Below are 18,798 nucleotides of genomic sequence, written 5' to 3' on the forward strand. Positions count from 1 at the left end.
AGGTAGCCTTTAGATACTGAATGTACTGGAGCCTTGATCTTGGACTTCCTGACCTCAAGAACAGTGAGAAATAAGTTCTGTTGTTTATAAATTACCCTGTCTAAGGTGTTTTATTATAGCAGTTCAAACAGATTAAGACAGTGCCCATTTGCCTTTAATCCAGGGAGAGTGACACTTCAGGAAAGTGAAGTTCTGGTTATCATAAGCTACTTCTCCATTACTTTACCCTTCTAATGTAGCAACCTCTAGCACATATTCCTTACCCAGAATACTGTGCAGCTATACAAATAACATTTGTATACTTTAAAATATGCAAGCTATATCTCAAATAAAGAATTAAAAAATATGCAAAATTAACTGAATGAAAATGAGTCACCTAAATTAACTGCCCCACAGAAAAATATCAAATCATTCTTAGATTTTTGCACATAGAATATGGATTATTTTTTAAATAAGGGCATAAAATAGAAGAAAACTGTAAATAAGGTTAGAGAAAAAAAGATTCCCACACTAACTAGAATCCTAAAGGTTAAAAATCTAAAGTTTATTGAATATATGCACTGGTTGTTCAGTGAGGCTATCAATGTGTTTAAGTATAATGTAGGAGGGAACAGTTTGAACTTTGTAGGAGGCAAGGGGCTCTGGAGTTCAGTATGAGCCCTACTGAAAGCAATCTGTCAATTAGGCCTTCTCGAAGTAGAACAGCCTACTCTGAACTCTTAGGAATGTTCTCTCTAAGGACAAATAACACTGCTTCAGGAGCAGTTGAGGTGCCAGACCGGCTATTTCTATAATAATGGAGTAAAGGGCAGGATTTGGGATTTATGGTGAAAAAGAAAGAATAACAAATCATTAATAGCCATTATCCATACAGCATGAGTCACTTGAAATATACTACCACCAAACACCCAAACCAAGGAACACGTTAGTCATAAGAATGCCAGTTGTCTGAGGTGTCCCATTAAATCTTCAAGTTATAGACAAGAAGCTCAGTACACAGGAAGGAGGGCCACCACTTTCCTGCTCCATTTAGCCTTCAGAGGGAGCACATCTGAGTTTCAACAATTATCTCAGACATGTAGCTCCAACCTCATTTTCTGACACGCTCTCCCCCATTCTCCAGCCATCTGTAAAAACTTACGATTTTACAAAACAAAACTCTCATGTATCTGTGTCTTTTCATACAGTTTTTTTCCTGCCTGGAGTACCCTTTCCTTTTTATATGCACAACATATTTCCTCCAAGTCTTTTCTCAAATATTCCCTCTTCCATTATGCTTTGTCTGTGCCCTACAAGTATTGTGGTTTCCTCCAGCTCACAGCAATCTAAGAGCTCTTTGGACAACAGTCTTAGACCTTACCACATAGGATTATTAGTGTCTGTTTAGCTCTCTGTCTTCTGCACAGGACTATGAGCAACTTGAGAGAGTGGTCTCTTCATCATTGTAATCCCATCCCTGGTGTGGTAATTGGCACACAGCAGATGGTTGACAGCTGTTTCCTGATTTAATAAATATTTCTGTGAGATAGGCAGAGCAGGTATTTTCAGCAACGTGTCCCAAAAGAAGAGACTGAGACCCAGAGAAGAAAAATGCCTTGCTCATGGTTACACTGCTGATCTGTTCCAAAGTTGGGATTCACAACCATGGCTCCTAATTCCTTCTCTGATGTTTATTCTACTACAACAGAGTTTCTACTCTGTCTAGGGGTAGCATCTAAAATAGCTGGGTTCTTTGGAACAAGAGGGACACTTATGTTGATCTGTAAATCCCTCTGTTAGAGTGAACTTTTAAATAGACTCAATTTGCCTGGAGACCAGTTTCTTGCTTGGAGAATAAAGGCAGTCCTTGTTATTTCAAGGCCATGATTTCCACATGGAACTGGCAAAAATGAAATAATGTGAGGAAACGTCTCAGGAATACTTTTTTTCCTTCCCACCTTCCAGCTCAAATGTTAGTTCCGCTGTGAAGCCCTGCCACACATCTGGGCCCATGTCCCCAGGTTTCAGTGAATCCTGTAATTTTTAGCTCATAGCACTTCACTGTCAGCTTTGTGTGAAACTTCCATTATGCCTTATAGTACAGTGAATGATATGCCCCATCATTCCTCCTAAGATATGAGCTCTTGGAGGGCAGGAGTTGATATCCTTGCATGAAGAGTGCACAGAGTAATTTGGGATTGACTGAAGACTTACACTATTATTTCCTTCTCACCTCATTGTAAGCTTTCTCAGAGCCCAAAATGAACCATTCCATCTCTTCTATGCTCTTACTTCTGTTCATTGGAGTGAGATTCACTAAGTGTGGCTCTGTGAGTCAGTTGCTAGCTTAATGAATAAGGAACCACAGGTGGAATCCCCTAGAACAAAAGCCTTTACAAAAAAAGACTGTGTGAAACAAGCTATCAATGCTTGGTTGATCTGATTACATTAAATCCTATACAACTAACAGTCTGGCCCAAATGCTTTCCCTGGTTCCTGGCCATTTCAGAGGCAGATACTATAATGAACATGCAAGTGCAAGCTATTTGCATCTAAATAAGTAGGAGAAGAGTTTTACTGATGAAGTTTGTGGGAGGAGGGTTCCTGACATGCAGAATTTAGCCTTCAAATAGTTTGTCTTTGGAATATTCAAAGCACATAAAACTGACTCAGTCATACAATAAAAAATTTCATGGCCTTAATATGATAGTAACCCACACTTAATTGGTTCAGAGCACCACTTTCCTCTTGGTGATTAAACATGGAGAAACTAGTGCCTATTTCTTTTGAGGACACCATTACTGTGTAACATAATCCATAGCTGACATTTTGTGCAATGTATTCAGTTTTACAAATTTCACTGTGTCAAAGTTTTCCTGAGTTCCAGAACTGCATTTCCAACTGCAGCTTGTCATGTCCACCTTAGATTCGTTATTTAAAATTGATAGCCCACACCTTCCCTTATTAGAGGAAATGATGTGATGTAAAGGGGAAAAAAGGTTTTCACTAGCAGAATGACTTGGGTCTCTATACCAGCTCTGCCACTTATTGGTGGTGTGAGTTTGCTCTATTGAAACTTCAGTTTGCTAACTGTAAAAATGGGGATATTAACAATAAAAATAAAAACACTTCACAGAATGGCAAGAAGTATACCAAGCAATTTACATGCCTTATCTCATTTACTTCCTGCAATGGCCTATGAGGCAGGCATTGTTATGATTTGCCTCATTTTACAGAGGAAGGATCAGGAGCAGTCTTACTGCAGAACCCACCTTCTTAACAACCATGCTATATTATGCTTCTGGAGTATATACACATGAACATGGCTGTGAGGATTAAATGAAACAAATACATGTGAAGCGACTAGCACAATATATGGCATATAGCAAATCCCCAAGACATGTAAACTCTCAACTATCCCCTCCTCTCTCCAAAATATCTCCTTCTTCTCCTATAATGAGTTTTTGTTGTGGTGGTGGTTGTCGTTGATAACATCACAATTCACTCAATATCCAGGGAGAATATGTCAGGGACATTCTCAATGCACCTTTTTCCTCAATACCCTATATCGAGTTGGACTTCAAGTTCTATTGAAAACCTCTCTCATCATACTTGCCCTTCTTCCACTCTCACTTCTCACTGCCTTTTGTTGTACCTCTGTCAGTCTTCCCTGGACTATGAAAGGGTCTGCTAACTAGTATTTATGTCTATTTATCTTCCAGAGTGCAACCATGGATTTTAATTTAAAAAAAAAAAAACAGGGATTAGCAAATACTTGCCTACTGTTCACTAAATCCACTTTCTCGTTTTCTTGGCAATGTTTCTTTTCCCACCACGTCCATGTGACCTCATTCTAGTTAAAGTAATGTCAGTAGAAATGAGTATGCCACTCAAGGCCTGGTCTGTAAATACCTATCATATACAATCTGTCGTGCTCTTTCATCTTCTGTTGACTTAATACAAATAAGCACAGTGGTCTTGAAAACCATGTGCTGCACCACTTGGAAATGAGCCGCTTGTCAATGGGGAACACCTGCTTTGAACTTTCAGAAGCAAGAAATACACTTCTATCATGTTTGAACTGTTATTCATTATTGGGTTCAGCAACTTGTGTTATCACAAATTGTCTTGTCATGTCATTCACTTTAAAAAAATTATGTTGGTCAAAGGATGCATATTTATAATTAGGTAGGAGTAATAAGTTCAAACGATCTATTATACAGCATGGTGACTAGTTGACAATAATGACGATATATTGTATTCTTGGAAAATGCTGAGAATGGATGTCAAATGTTCTCATCACAAAAGTATATCTATGTGAAGTAATGCATTTGCGAATAGCAAGATTTAATTATTCTGCAATGTATGTATACTTAACATCATGTTGTACACAGTAAATACAATTTTATATGTCAATTAAAACAAATAAATCTGTAAAAACAATAATGCTTTCCTGTAACTACAGGATAAACATATTCTGTATCACTTTTTCATTATCATCCCTCATCTGTCATGCACAAATCCTTCCAAATAGGTATGCTTTTGGCTATATTTCCTACTTCCTTTCTTTATCACTGCCATGTTCCAAAATCTGATTACTCCTCTTTATTCTATGGAAATGTTAACAATTGGGTCATCATTTATATTACACCCCAATACTTCCATTATCCTAGGCAACTTATTTGCTTATAGAAACCAGCCATAAAACATCCTGAACCCCACACTTCCAATTAGGCACCAAGTGCTATCAGTGCTACCTCTTGAACATATTGTATGTCCACAATTCTTCCTCAAAACCTAATTTAGTGGAAAAAGCAGTAACCTGAAGCTAGAATAAGTGTTGTGAAGATTAGAGATGTTTTACAGAAAGTACCTAACAAATTGTAGGTGTTCAACACATAGTATACTACATATACATAGTATATATAATACGTAGTTGTCATTAGGATTATCATTTGAGTATTATGGCAGCTTCTTAGCTAGGCACCTCATCTTCAGCCTTGCCTCCCTCTAATCTGCCTCCTATACTGCTCCCAGAGTGATCTATCTTAAATGCAAATGTGTTTGATTTCTTCCTCCGCAATAAACTCTTTAATGGATCCTCATAATGTTTATGCCAACATAGCATATAAGCCCCTCTCTCCACCTCAGACTGCTTTCCTGCACTGTACTCTGGTCCAGTCACACTGAACTTTTAGTCCTTCAATGTATCATCACTACCTTCTCCTCTCACTCTTCAAGCCTTTATACATGCTATACTCGAACTCTGGAATAGTTCCTCCCTGTCTTTTAATTTACTTCTACAGATCTTTTAGGTCTCAGAAATCATTCAGAAGGTGATTTCCTCTGGAATTTTTTGTGGCTATTCCCCACAGAATCATTTCACTGTCCTTGCTAGATGCTCCCATAATACTCTCTATTTCCCCTATCAGGTCTCACAAAGAAGCATGGATTTTCTGATGCATGATGTTGATTCATTAATACATGTCTTTGTGCATACTATTTCTTCTGCCTGGAAAACCCTCCTCTACCTCAGCCCTGTCTCTCATTTGTTTGATATTCACCTACACTTCCTTCAAGATTCAAGGGACAAACTCTGCACCACCTCCTTTTGCAGCTTTCTTTGATAACCCCATATCATTTTAGATGTGACTTCTCCTGCAATTCTAGCACATTTTGCACCTCCATTTCAGGAATTTTGTATTCCTGTGCAGCTATCTGTGCACAGGTCTCTTTAACTGTAGAGTCGTTAAGAGCATGACCTGTGCCTTCCAGAACTTTAAACATAATAAGCACTCGTGAATGTGCTGAATGAATGTTTTAAGTAAATAGGATAAAATCTAGTTAAATTCAATAAATAGTTATCCTTCATATTCAGATAGTCAATAGTACTTTTTACTGTATTATACATTATGCAACATTTATATACAATGAACACGTTTACCTGTATCCTCATAAACAAATAATATGACATTAATAGAGATGAAGTTCTCTATATGTCCATACCTGAATAATAGAAAATATTTTATAAATGTGTGTATCATCTTGGGCTGGGCTCTGCTAATTATCTATGCATTGTTCCAATTTTAGTATGTGTGCTGCTGAAGTAAGCAGCAGGTAATGGGTTTTAGCCTGTATTTTTATGGTTGTTCTGAGGTCCCAAGATGAGGCAAAGCAAGGCTTCTTTCTACACTGCCCTAGTTACATACCCAAGCAATGCTTGCTCAGATTTTAGTAGGAAGCTGTCCTACTGTAGTCTCCCCATGGACTCCAGATAAGATTCCTGAGGGTCAAAATAAAAATAGGGATGCTAAAGAATAACACTTTCCGAAAAATTCTAAGTATTCTGCAGACCTTATTCAATTTTTGCTTTTCATATGCCTGCAAGACAGGCAGCAGCTACATTACTATCAGACTAGAGAAAGCGGACGGTTTGTGACTTGAGAAATGTCACTAGGTGAATTAATTGTGGGGCTGTAAAAAGAACCAGGCTTTTATTTTTCCATTTTGAGCCTAGGTCTCCCTCCAGGCCCACCTTCCTGGACCTAAGGTGCTACTGTGTAGGAAACCAATGACTTCATCATGCTTCCATGCTTCTGTACTTCCTCTATTCTGTAAATCTGAATAAGCACAAGGGCATTCTACATAGACTCTAATCTCATCGAACTTGACTTTCTTGTCCAATTCAGACTAGGATAAAGGGCCCAATTATCATCATCTTCCCATTCATTCAACTTTATTTCAAGGCAACTAATCCTTTGCTCGGCTTCATCCTCTGCCCTCCTCAACCTGCATCTTCTATGTTTTTATATTTCAATATTCCTATCCTCTCTCCTTTCTTCTCTCTTCTCTATCCCTCCCCCAAAACTTAAACCTATCCTCTATGCTTTATTCCTTTTATTGTTGTTTCTCCTCTATCCTGTTCTTTTCATTCATTCTCTATTTCTCCTCACTATTTGTAATCTCTACTGTGTTCAGATCCTTTCCTGCCCATTACTCTCTCCCTCCTCTTGCTTCTCTTCCATTTGCTTACTGTCTTCTGCCCATCCACATCTCCTCATTATTCTGTCCCTCCATCCACCTCATTCCATACAGCTTCTTTTCTGTTTACATCTACTCCATTCCATTCTTTCCACAATTGTGTGAACTCTTATCTCTTTTTCAAACTCTTCTCTTTCCTATAGTTTATTACAAGCATGCCTCTTCCATCTATTCCTTCCCTGATGCTCTGTTTCCCCAAATTCTCCTTGATATATTACATTCATTCATACCTTTTCTCTGTCCTATCCTCCCCACCTTCATTTCAACATTTATATATAACCTCATAAACTTTCATGCAATGTGAGAAGAGGTGTCCCTCTTCCTTTCAAGTAAAACTCTAACTGTAGATTTGATATCATCCCCTTTATGGTATTTATGAGAATTTGCTGTCAGCGATGTGTTATTTCTACTATATCTTCAATCTTTGTCTTCCTACTGACTCTTTTGTACTATCTTACAAGTATGTGTCAGTCTCTCCTCTGAAAACAAAGGCAATTTCCTTATCCCTGAATGTAGCTATGATACCTTCCTCCCTTTCATTTTCAAACAAGTTTCTCGAAGTTATTTTCTATGCGTACTATCTCCACTCCAACTCCTAAAACTCTCTATTGCACTAGCCACTCTATTGAAACAGTGTATGTGAAGAATACTAATATCCTCCATGGTACCAAACTTAAGACATACTTCTAAGTCTCTATATTATATCTCTTTTTATAGCCAACAATGTTGTAAAAATGTATAAACATGGTAAAGTGCATGAACTTGCAGCTACCCTACCATATTAATAATGCTGGCTTAACCATCTACTACCCAAGTTAACTTGAAAAATTCTCTTACCCACGTCGTGTCTCAGTTTTTTTTTTTTCCATCTGTAAAGTTGGGATAATAGTACCTATCTCATACAGTTATTCAAGTTGTTAGGAATATTATAAAAGTAGAATGATTAGAACAGCGTCTGTCATATTTTACGTACTATATTGATGTTAATATACTTATTATACTATTAGTGGTGTTATTGATAACTCTCATTGTTTTGAAACTTTAATTTATCAGTCAAGACGGGTTAGATTAATATGCAGTAGGAAACAATCTGAAAATCTCAGTGTCCTAAAGTAACTGAAGTTTATTTCTCACTCACACTATCTCTGGTTGGGGCAGGGGGACCCACTCGCTTCTATGTCATCTTCAATAAGGGGCATAGAATGATAGGGCAAAGACCATCTGGCATAATGCTACTTACCATGGCTAGGGGAAGGCAACATGGCAAATTATGTATTGGCTCTTGAAGGGCTTCCCATCCTCTCTCAGAGCTGACACATGCTATTTACACTCACATTTGGTTAGCCAGAGCAAGTCATTTGTCCATGCTGAACTCCAAGGCTCAGGGAAGTATAGTACTACTTTGTACCGAGATGGACGTGAAGTGAAAATATTGGCAAGTGGTAGTATTGACTACCACACTTAGCTTTCAAGATACTGCACACTGTTAACAGCTGCCTGACATTTTCTTCCTGGTTTCTTTCATAGGTTCCTCTTTCCCCTCCACTGCCTTACTGATAGTAGTGCTAGATGACTAGATACCTGGCGTGAAATTCTTCTTACTCTATACTCTTTCCTGAAGTGACGACATCCATTTTCATGTTTCCAGTTGTTCCAATATACTAACAATGCCATACTTTATATATCTACATTGTATCTCTCCCTTGATCTTAAGACTCGAATATCCAACTACTATTAGACTTCTTTCCCTGGATAATCTACAATCACCTTAAGCTTATCTTGTCCCAAATTAACCTCACAGACTTATCTACATTTGTCCTAACTTTCATATCGTCTACTCCAGCCTATAGTAGCATCTTTCAGTCATGTTATTTGGATACCTACTACCTTCACAACTCCTCCTCTCTATCATTCTGAAGTTTTCTATATTTACTGCCTATTTCCTCAACATATCGTCACTTCTCCATCTTAATCCATTGTTCTGAATTAGAACACCACTTCTAATCTAGGCTATTTTAGCAGTTTCTTAATCATTTTCTCTAATTCCAGTCTTTTTACCTTCAAATGCGTTATTTACCCAGTAGCTACACAGCCATATGAAATAGAAAACTGACCACCTCAGTCTGTTGCCTAAAATACGTCCTTCCATTCCCTGCAACTGCTCACTTGGTTTTCTCTGTCTAGAATGTCCTTCCTCTCTTCCTTCTGCCTAGAAGTTTCTTGACTGCATTCTACTTACATAATAATATAAAATGCTAATGCTAATACCAATAATCAGAAGCCTAGCTGTTGCCTTATTCAGGGACTCGTCTCTCAACCTGTCCCAAAAGAATGAGTTAGATGACCCTCCTCTATATTCCAATAACTACCCATCTCTTTAACATTTTAGTTAACATCATTTGCTATTATGCTATTAGTCTTTCTCCCCTATTATATTATGATTATCTTAAGAAGAGAGACTATGTCTCATTAATGTTTGCATCTCCAGAATTTACTTTAGGGCCATGTATATATTAGGAAGTCAAGACATGTTTGGCAAATGAATAAATGAAGGAAAACTTCTCTTTCTTCTGTCTACAATTTCCCTCCCTCTTGTTCATCTCCTCCCATGTCCTTTCCTCTACTTCTCTATGTCTTTTCCTCTTTATTCCCACCTACTACATCCACTTCATTATATTCTCCTGTCTCTTTAGGATATCCTAATATCTAATCTAGCTTCTTTATTTTACACCATCTTATCCTTTGTCTTCTCAACTTCTCTACTCTTTTTTTCCTCTCTTCTCATATTCTCTTTCTTTTCACCTTTCTCATTTCTCCAATATATATGCCTCTATGTACTCTGTGTAATTAGTCTTCTCCTCCCCTCTCGACCCTCATCTTCCCACTTCTATCCACTTTCTTTCTTCATTATTTTATCCTCCACTCTATGGTCATATCTCCTCTATGCTCATTTTTCCTCCTGTCTCTCATCCAACTTCTCTCTTAAGTAATTAATATTACCCTTTTTTCCTTGATCATCTCCTCATCTTCCAAATTCTTGTGGGAAAAACACCAATAAACAGCAAATTTGAAGTAATGAGAGATTAGTATACAGACAAACACACTTCATTTATTCACCACCTATTTACCAGGCATGCAATATTTGAGTTTTCTTCTGCAAAATAACAAATACACCAATTCTAAATAGCCATAGAAGCTCCACTACACAAAATTTGCACTCATTAATGTGGGAGGAAGCTTCAGGAAGTGACAACTGATATCAGAGGAACAAGAAAATTCATAAAAAGCAAACCCAAAAACCAAGAATGTTTTTTAGTATTGGGGAAAGAATCTCATTGCATTGAAAATCCTTTCAAACTTATTCTTTTTGACAGCAAAATTCAATGCCTAATAACTCTATGACAGTAATAAGTCATGAAATAAATAAAATTGTGATGTTTTTATCCATTGGGAGGTGGAAAAGTATGAAATATAATTTATATTTTATGAAGATTTCAATATTATATATACACACACATATGCACACACATATAAACACCATGTATAGATAGATAGATAGACATAGATATAATCTTAAATTGTTTGGAAAAATCACTTATTATCATCCTCAGTATCCTAAGGTAATGTAGCATAAAATAAATATATTTAAATAAATAAAAATTTTAAATAAGTATTTTAAAATTTACTTTTTTTTTTTTTTTTTGAGGCGGAGTCTCGCTCTGTCGCCCGGACTGGAGTGCAGTGGCCGGATCTCAGCTCACTGCAAGCTCCACCTCCCGGGTTTAGGCCATTCTCCTGCCTCAGCCTCCCGAGTAGCTGGGACTACAGGCGCCCGCCACCTCGCCCGGCTAGTTTTTTTGTATTTTTTAGTAGAGACGGGGTTTCACCGTGTTAGCCAGGATGGTCTCGATCTCCTGACCTCGTGATCCGCCCGTCTCGGCCTCCCAAAGTGCTGGGATTACAGGCTTGAGCCATCGCGCCCGGCCTTTAAAATTTATCTTTATAAAACTTAGTTTGGCTGGATATGAAATTCTGGGTTTAAAATTCTTTTCTTTAAGAACGTTGAATATTGGCCCCCACTCTCTTCTGGCTTGTAGAGTTTCTGCCGAGAGATCTGCTGTTAGTCTGATGGGCTTCCCTTTGTGGGTAACCCGACCTTTCTCTCTGGCTGCCCTTAAGATTTTTTCCTTCATTTCAACTTTGGTGAATCTGGCAATTATGTGTCTTGGAGTTGCTCTTCTGGAGGAGTATCTTTGTGGCATTCTCTGTATTTCCTGAATTTGAATGTTGGCCTGCCCTACTAGGTATTCAACAGCCCTTCATGCTAAAAACGCTCAATAAATTCGGTATTGGTGGAACGTACCTCAAAATAATAAGAGCTATTTATGACAAACCCACAACTAATATCATTCTGAATGGGCAAAAACTGGAAAAATTCCCTTTGAAAACTGGCACAAGACAGGGATGCCCTCTCTCGCCACTCCTATTCAACATAGTCTTGGAAGTTCTGGCTAGGGCAATCAGGCAAGAGAAAGTAATAAAGGGTATCCAGTTAGGAAAAGAAGAAGTCAAATTGTCCCTGTTTGCAGATGACATGATTGTATATTTAGAAAACCCCATTGTCTCAGCCCAAAATCTCCTTAAGCTGATAAGCAACTTCAGCAAAGTCTCAGGATACAAAATTAATGTGCAAAAATCACAAGCATTCTTATACACCAGTAACAGACAAGCAGAGAGCCAAATCAGGAATGAACTTCCATTCACAATTGCTTCAAAGAGAATAAAATACCTAGGAATCCAGCTTACAAGGGATGTAAAGGACCTCTTCAAGGAGAACTACAAACCATTGCTCAGTGAAATCAAAGAGGACACAAACAAATGGAAGAACATACCATGCTCATGGATAGGAAGAATCAATATCGTGAAAATGGCCATACTGCCCAAGGTTATTTCTAGATTCAATGCCATCCCCATCAAGCTACCAATGAGTTTCTTCACAGAATTGGAAAAAACTGCTTTAAAATTCATATGGAACCAAAAAAGAGCCCGCATTGCCAAGACAATCCTAAGTCAAAAGGACAAAGCTGGAGGCGTCACGCTACCTGACTTCAAACTATACTACAAGGCTACAGTAACCAAAACAGCATGCTACTGGTACCAAAACAGAGCTATAGACCAATGGAACAGAACAGAGTCCTCAGAAATAATACCACACATCTACAACCATCTGATCTTTGACAAACCTGAGAGAAACAAGAAATGGGGAAAGGATTCCCTATTTAATAAATGGTGCTGGGAAAATTGGCTAGCCATAAGTAGAAAGCTGAAACTGGATCCTTTCCTTACTCCTTATACGAAGATTAATTCAAGATGGATTACAGACTTAAATGTTAGACCTAATACCATAAAAACCCTAGAAGAAAATCTAGGTAGTACCATTCAGGACATAGGCATGGGCAAGGACTTCATGTCTAAAACACCAAAAGGAATGGCAGCAAAAGCCAAAATTGACAAATGGGATCTAATTAAACTAAAGAGCTTTTGCACAGCAAAAGAAACTACCATCAGAGTGAACAGGCAACCTACAGATTGGGAGAAAATTTTTGCAACCTACTCATCTGACAAAGGGCTAATATCCAGAATCTACAAAGAACTCAAACAAATATACAGGAAAAAAACAAACAACCCCATCAAAAAGTGGGCAAAGGATATGAACAGACATTTCTCAAAAGAAGACATTCATACAGCCAGCAGACACATGAAAAAATGCTCATCATCACTCGCCATCAGAGAAATGCAAATCAAAACCACAATGAGATACCATCTCACACCAGTTAGAATGGCAATCATTAAGAAGTCAGGAAACAACAGTTGTTGGAGAGGATGTGGAGATATAGGAACACTTTTACACTGTTGGTGGGATTGTAAACTAGTTCAACCATTATGGAAAACAGTATGGCAATTCCTCAAGGATCTAGAACTAGATGTACCATATGACCCAGCCATCCCACTACTGGGTATATACCCAAAGGATTATAAATTATTCTACTACAAAGACACATGCACACGTATGTTTATTGCGGCACTATTCACAATAGCAAAGACTTGGAATCAACCCAAATGTCCATCTGTGACAGACTGGATTAAGAAAATGTGGCACATATACACCATGGAATACTATGCAGCCATAAAAAAGGATGAGTTTGCGTCCTTTGTAGGGACATGGATGCAGCTGAAACCATCATTCTTAGCAAACTATCACAAGAAGAGAAAACCAAACACTGCATGTTCTCACTCATAGGTGGGAACTGAACAATGAGATCACTTGGACTCGGGAAGGGGAATATCACACACTGGGGCCTATCATGGGGAGCGGGGAGGAGGGAGGGATTGCACTGGGGAGTTTTAGATGATATAAATGATGAATTGATGGGTGCTGACGAGTTGATGGGTGCAGCACACCAACATGGCATAAGTATACATATGTAACAAACCTGCACGTTATGCACATATACCCTAGAACTTAAAGTATAATAAAAAAAAAAATTTTATCTTTATAAAACACTGTATGTTTCACAAAATATCCATAGTTATCTCATTTGATACTCACAACTCTGCATCATAGGGATAGTTTGCTGCTGCATTTAAACCTAGTCAATTCTAATTATCAGTGTTCATGCCTGTGTGTATGTTTTTGTGAATTTGTGTATTTAAGTGACCATGAATACATATGTCCTTCTGTGTTAGTTCACATGTGTCTTTGGGTATGCATGTATACACAAATCATGAACGTATACCTCTGTGTTTCTCAAGATGTTCATCTATGCAACTCTCTATTTATGTGTTTATTAGAATATATATGTCTGTGAGTATGTATGCATGCAATTGTATTAGGAAGTGTATATATACCTGTACATTTCTAATCTATACACTTGAGAGAATTTTCAGTGGATACTCTAAAACATTCTGCTTTCAAGCCCAGTCCTACTCCTAATATACTTTGGGTGGGAGCCACCCCTCTCTGACCTCATTGTGTAGAGGAGGGTACCGTTGTCCACCAATCTGAGCAGCTTGTTGGGCGTGGTCATGTTATGAGCCACCGATTTCTTGCCATTGTGGAAGAAGGTGTCAGGTGTCCAGATCTTACTAGCCAGGAGATTGTTCAGTGGAAGGATCTTCATGGGGCCATCAAATTTCAGTCTTTCATCATGCCATGTCTGCCGAAAAAATACATCAATAGTGTACTCCTAGGGACGAAAAGAGAGATAAACAATGTTTCAGTTGAGTTCTGGTAAGGGTTCATAGTGCCCTTAGCAAATATTAATTACCTTGCAATATTTCCTCTGATGCAGAGAAGCAGCAGTCTATTAACAGTAGCTCCTGGTGTGTAAGGAAAATGATTATGATGGAGAAATAATGCCATGGAGATTAATAAACATGAGGATAACATATTTGACAAGGCGTTTTTTAGGAAGATTGCTGCCAACACATCCCCACACACCACACAAGTTGATCATAAGACTTTGCCTTATGAAAAAGCAAGTGCTCCCTCCTCTATGCAGTGACACCCAAATAAAAACAAGTTTCTTACCTTGTCTCTGCTGCTTAGTGACCCCATCGAAGGCCAATATAAAAATCACCACAAAACCAAAACCTTACATTTTATCATACATTTAATCTAAGCCTCAAAATAACAATATGTCTGATTCGGGAATAGCTTGTTATCCTCAATAAATAATGAAATATTATAGATAAGACAAAAAACATATCTTATAGACAAATAAGATAAAATGGGTAAATGAACAGCAAAGTCACGAAATGGATAAAAATTGCTAATAAATGTGAAGAAAATATTCAAATTTGCTGTTTATGTAAATATAAAATAAATTAACAATAAATGTTCCAGGTATTGGTAACAGCATAATAAATTATTTGAGTACATTTTCTTGCAGCTATTAATTATAAAACCTGAACAACAACTGTATATACCTGTATTTCTTGAAAACAGTGGAGTGTGACTGAAAGCAGACAGAAACCTAAGGTGAGTTTACCGTTGAAAGATGGCAGCAGCAATAGATTAGAATTGTGAGTTTGTGATTTTTCTTTCTTGAAGGTGCTTCCCAAACCTAGAATTCCTGTGGCATATACAACAGCCTTACTAGCTCAAGGTGGCAGAGAATCTGGACTACTAGGGATAGAAGACTCAAAAGTAAGAGCATCCCAGAAGGGAATGGGCCTCCAAATCTGAATATATATTCTACCAAAAATTCTGGCTGATTACTGTACTACACACAAATAGGAGAGACCCTGGGGCCCAGTTAAAAAAAATAGGCAGAAACAATAGGATAGTGGTCCACTAAATGAAAGAAATCAGCTGGGTGATGTTTGTGAATTTGCTACATTTAGACTGAAGGAATTCCTTAAGCCATCACAATTCAAGTGGAGGAAATCTGAAAAAGTATTAGCTTATCAGAGAAAAAGCTCTGGATTAGAAGATGAAAATTCATGAGGAAGTCCTGGGAACAAGAGAACCACTGAGATGGTGAGTCCCAAAATCTGAGTATAACATCTTTTATGAAAGAGCTATTAGTGAACTGGAAAAAAAACATATGAGGAAAAATTGCCCAGTTCACATTTCAGACATAACTGATAGAAAATATGAAAGGGAGGTATAGTACTATGAAGGATAAAAATAGAAGTTTCACTATACATATATTACAATTCTAAATGTGAGAGATTCGAGAAAATAGGGGAGAAACAATATTCAAAGTAGTAGTGGACTACAATTTTCAGAATTGTTGAAATATATACATCTTTAGCTTCAAGTACCATAATGAATTGCAAGCTCAATAAATTAAAATAGATCCCAGGCAGTGCATAATGAATTTAAAGAATACCAAAAAAGAGATTTTAAAAATTGCAAAACAGAAAAGACATGCTACCTACGAAGACATGACCACTTGACTTATAATCACCACTTATGTTGACTTCTTAAGTGCAACAATAGAAACCAAAAAGACAACAAAAATACACTTTGAAAATGTCGTTGAGAGCAGAAGAAGATGGCACAATAGAAGGCTCCACTGATTGTGCCTCCCCCTGACCCCCCAAGCAAGGACACCAATTTAACAACTATCTATACACACACAAAAAAAGCAACTTCATAGGAATTAAAAATCAGGAGAGCACTCACAGTACCTGATTTTAACTATGTATCACTGAAAGAGGCACAGAAGAGGTAGGAAAAACAGTCTTGAATCACTGACACCACCCCTGCTCCATCGGCTGTCAGCGACGGTGTGGCATGGAGAACTGTTTTGTGCACTGACGAGGGGAGAGCACAGCAACTGTGAGACATTGAACTAGTGCTGCCCTGTTACAGCAGAAAGCAAAACCAGACCAAAATTAGCTGATGCCTGCCCATGGAGGGAGCATTTATCCTAGCCCTAGCCAGAGGGGAATCACTGATCCCAGCAGGTGCCAACTTCAGTTTCCATAAGCCTTGCCACCTTGGGCTAAAGTGCTCTGGAGCCCTAAGTAAACATGAACAGCAGTCTAGGCCACAAGGGCAGCAACTCGTAGGTGATTTCTAGTGCTAAACTGGGTCCAGAGCCAGTGAACTGATTGTGGGGAGACATGTGACCTGTGGAGACACCAGCCAGGGCAGCTAAGGGAGTGCTGGCTTCATTCCTCCCCTAACCCAAAGCTGCACAGCTCACAGCTCCAGAAGAGATCCCTTCCCTCCACTTGAGTAGAGGAGAGGGAAGAGTAGGGAAGACTTTGTCTTGTATCTTGGATACCAGCTCAGCCACAGAAGGATAGGGCAGCAGAGTTGTGAGGCCCTACCTACAAGATGACATTTCTAGAAACACACTGGATCAGAAGGAAGCCCATTGCCTTGAAGGGAAGGAACCATCACTGGCAGGATTTATCACCTAACTAAAGTGCCTTTGGGCCCTGAATAACCAGCAGTGATACCCAAATACTATGTGATAGGCCTTGGATGAGGCTCTGAGATTTGCTAGCTTCAAGTGAGACTCAGTACATTTCCAGCTGTGATGGCTATGGGACTAGACTCCTTCTGCTTGAAGAAAAGTAAATGGGATTTTTTTTCTTTAACCTTCGGTACGAGCTTGGCCTCAGTGTGTTAGAGCATCAAGCAGGCTCTCGGGGACCCTGATTTGAGGACTTGGCTCCTGGACAGCATTTCTGGACCTGCCTTGGGCCAGACTGGAGGAGACTGCCCTGAAAGGTGAGTCCCAGGCCAGGCAGTATTCAGTACAAGCCAACTGAAGAGCTTTTGGGCCTTAAGGGAACATCAGTAGTAGTCACGCATTACTCTTGTAGGGCTGTGGTGATGGAGGCCATGAGGTGAGGCTCCTCTGCCTATAGAAAGGGGAAGGTGGAGTAGGAAAGACTGCATGTTGTGGTTTGAGAGCCAGCTCAACTGCAGTAAGAGAAAAACCAGGTAGATTTCTATTTATGACTGTAGTCTCTGGCTCCCAGATGGCATATCCAGATCTGCCAAGGGCCTGGAAGAATTCACCACTCCAAACAGAAGGACATAGGCCTGGCTGGCTTTGTCATATACTGATTGTAGAGCACCAGGGCCTTGAGTGAACATAGGCAGTAGCCAGGAAGTAGTTACAGGAAGCCTTGAGTGAGACCCAATACTGTGCTGGGTTCAGGTCTGACCCAGCACAGTAATAGTGGTGGTGGCCATAGGGGTGCTTTTGTCACTCCACTCTCAGCTTCAGGTGGCTTAGAACATAGGAAGAGACTTAATTTGTTTGAAAGTTAGTAAGGGAAGCCATCAAAAGTCTTTACCTGGTAATGCAGAGAATTCTTCTGGATATTGTCTAAGAACATTAAGGCAGAACCTCTACAAGACTGCAAGAACCACAGTGTTACTGAGCTTGAGGTGTCCCCTAAAACAGATACAACTTAGATCACAACATCCAAGTCCTTTCAAATATCCAAAAAGCCTTTCCAAAAAGAAGGGGTACAAACAAGCCCAGACTGAGAAGACTATGATAAATACCATACTCTTCAATGCCCAGATCTGATGAACATCCAGAAGTATAAAGACAATCCAAGAAAAACACAAACTCACCAAATGAACTGCATTACTCCATTCTCATTATAAAAATAAAGACATACCCAAGGCTGGGTAATTTATAAAGGAAAGAGATTTAATTGACTCAAAGTTCAGCATGGATGGAGAGACCTCAGGAAACTTACAAACATGGCAGAAGGGGAAGCAAACACATCCTTCTTCACATGGTGGCAACAAGAAGTGCCAGGCAAAAGGGGAAAAAGCCACTTATAAAACCATCAGATTTCATTAGAACTCTCTCACTATCATGAAAACCGCATGAGGATAACCACCCCCATAATTTAATAACCTCCCACCAGGCCCCTCCTATGACACATGGGGATTATGGGAACTACAATGCAAGATGAGATTTGGATGAGGGAATAGCCAAATCATATAATTCCACCCCTAGTGCCTCCCAAATTTCATATCCTCACATTTAAAAATACAATCATGTCCTTCCAACAGTTCCCCAAATTCTTAACTACATCATTAACTCAAAAGTCTAAGTTCAAAGTTTCATCTGAGACAAGGCAAGCCCTTTCCACCTATGAGCCTGTAAAATCAAAAGCAAGTTCATTACTAACTAGATACAATGGGGGTACAGGCATTGGGTAAATACACCCATTCCAAATGGGAGAAATTGGCCAAAGGGGCTACAGTCCTCATGCAAGTCCGAAATC

General features: G+C 38.8%; 1 protein-coding gene and 1 non-coding gene across 2 annotated transcripts in view; both read right to left on the bottom strand.

Annotated features, from left to right (window-relative positions):
• Window positions 1-18,798, bottom strand: part of GABRA3 (gamma-aminobutyric acid type A receptor alpha3 subunit) — a 338,987-nt gene that overhangs the window by 81,580 nt on the left and 238,609 nt on the right. Inside the window, exon 5 of the mRNA XM_030934036.1 lies at window positions 14,047-14,267. Coding sequence (XP_030789896.1) covers window positions 14,047-14,267 — 221 coding nt within the window. The remainder of the gene's footprint in view (window positions 1-14,046; window positions 14,268-18,798) is intronic.
• Window positions 5,989-6,093, bottom strand: LOC115898865. Its single transcript, XR_004058522.1, has one exon. It is a non-coding gene; the product is annotated as a U6 spliceosomal RNA (small nuclear RNA).

This window comes from Rhinopithecus roxellana, chromosome 7, assembly GCF_007565055.1.
Source record: "Rhinopithecus roxellana isolate Shanxi Qingling chromosome 7, ASM756505v1, whole genome shotgun sequence".
In the NCBI taxonomy this organism is placed as follows: Eukaryota; Metazoa; Chordata; class Mammalia; order Primates; family Cercopithecidae; genus Rhinopithecus; species Rhinopithecus roxellana.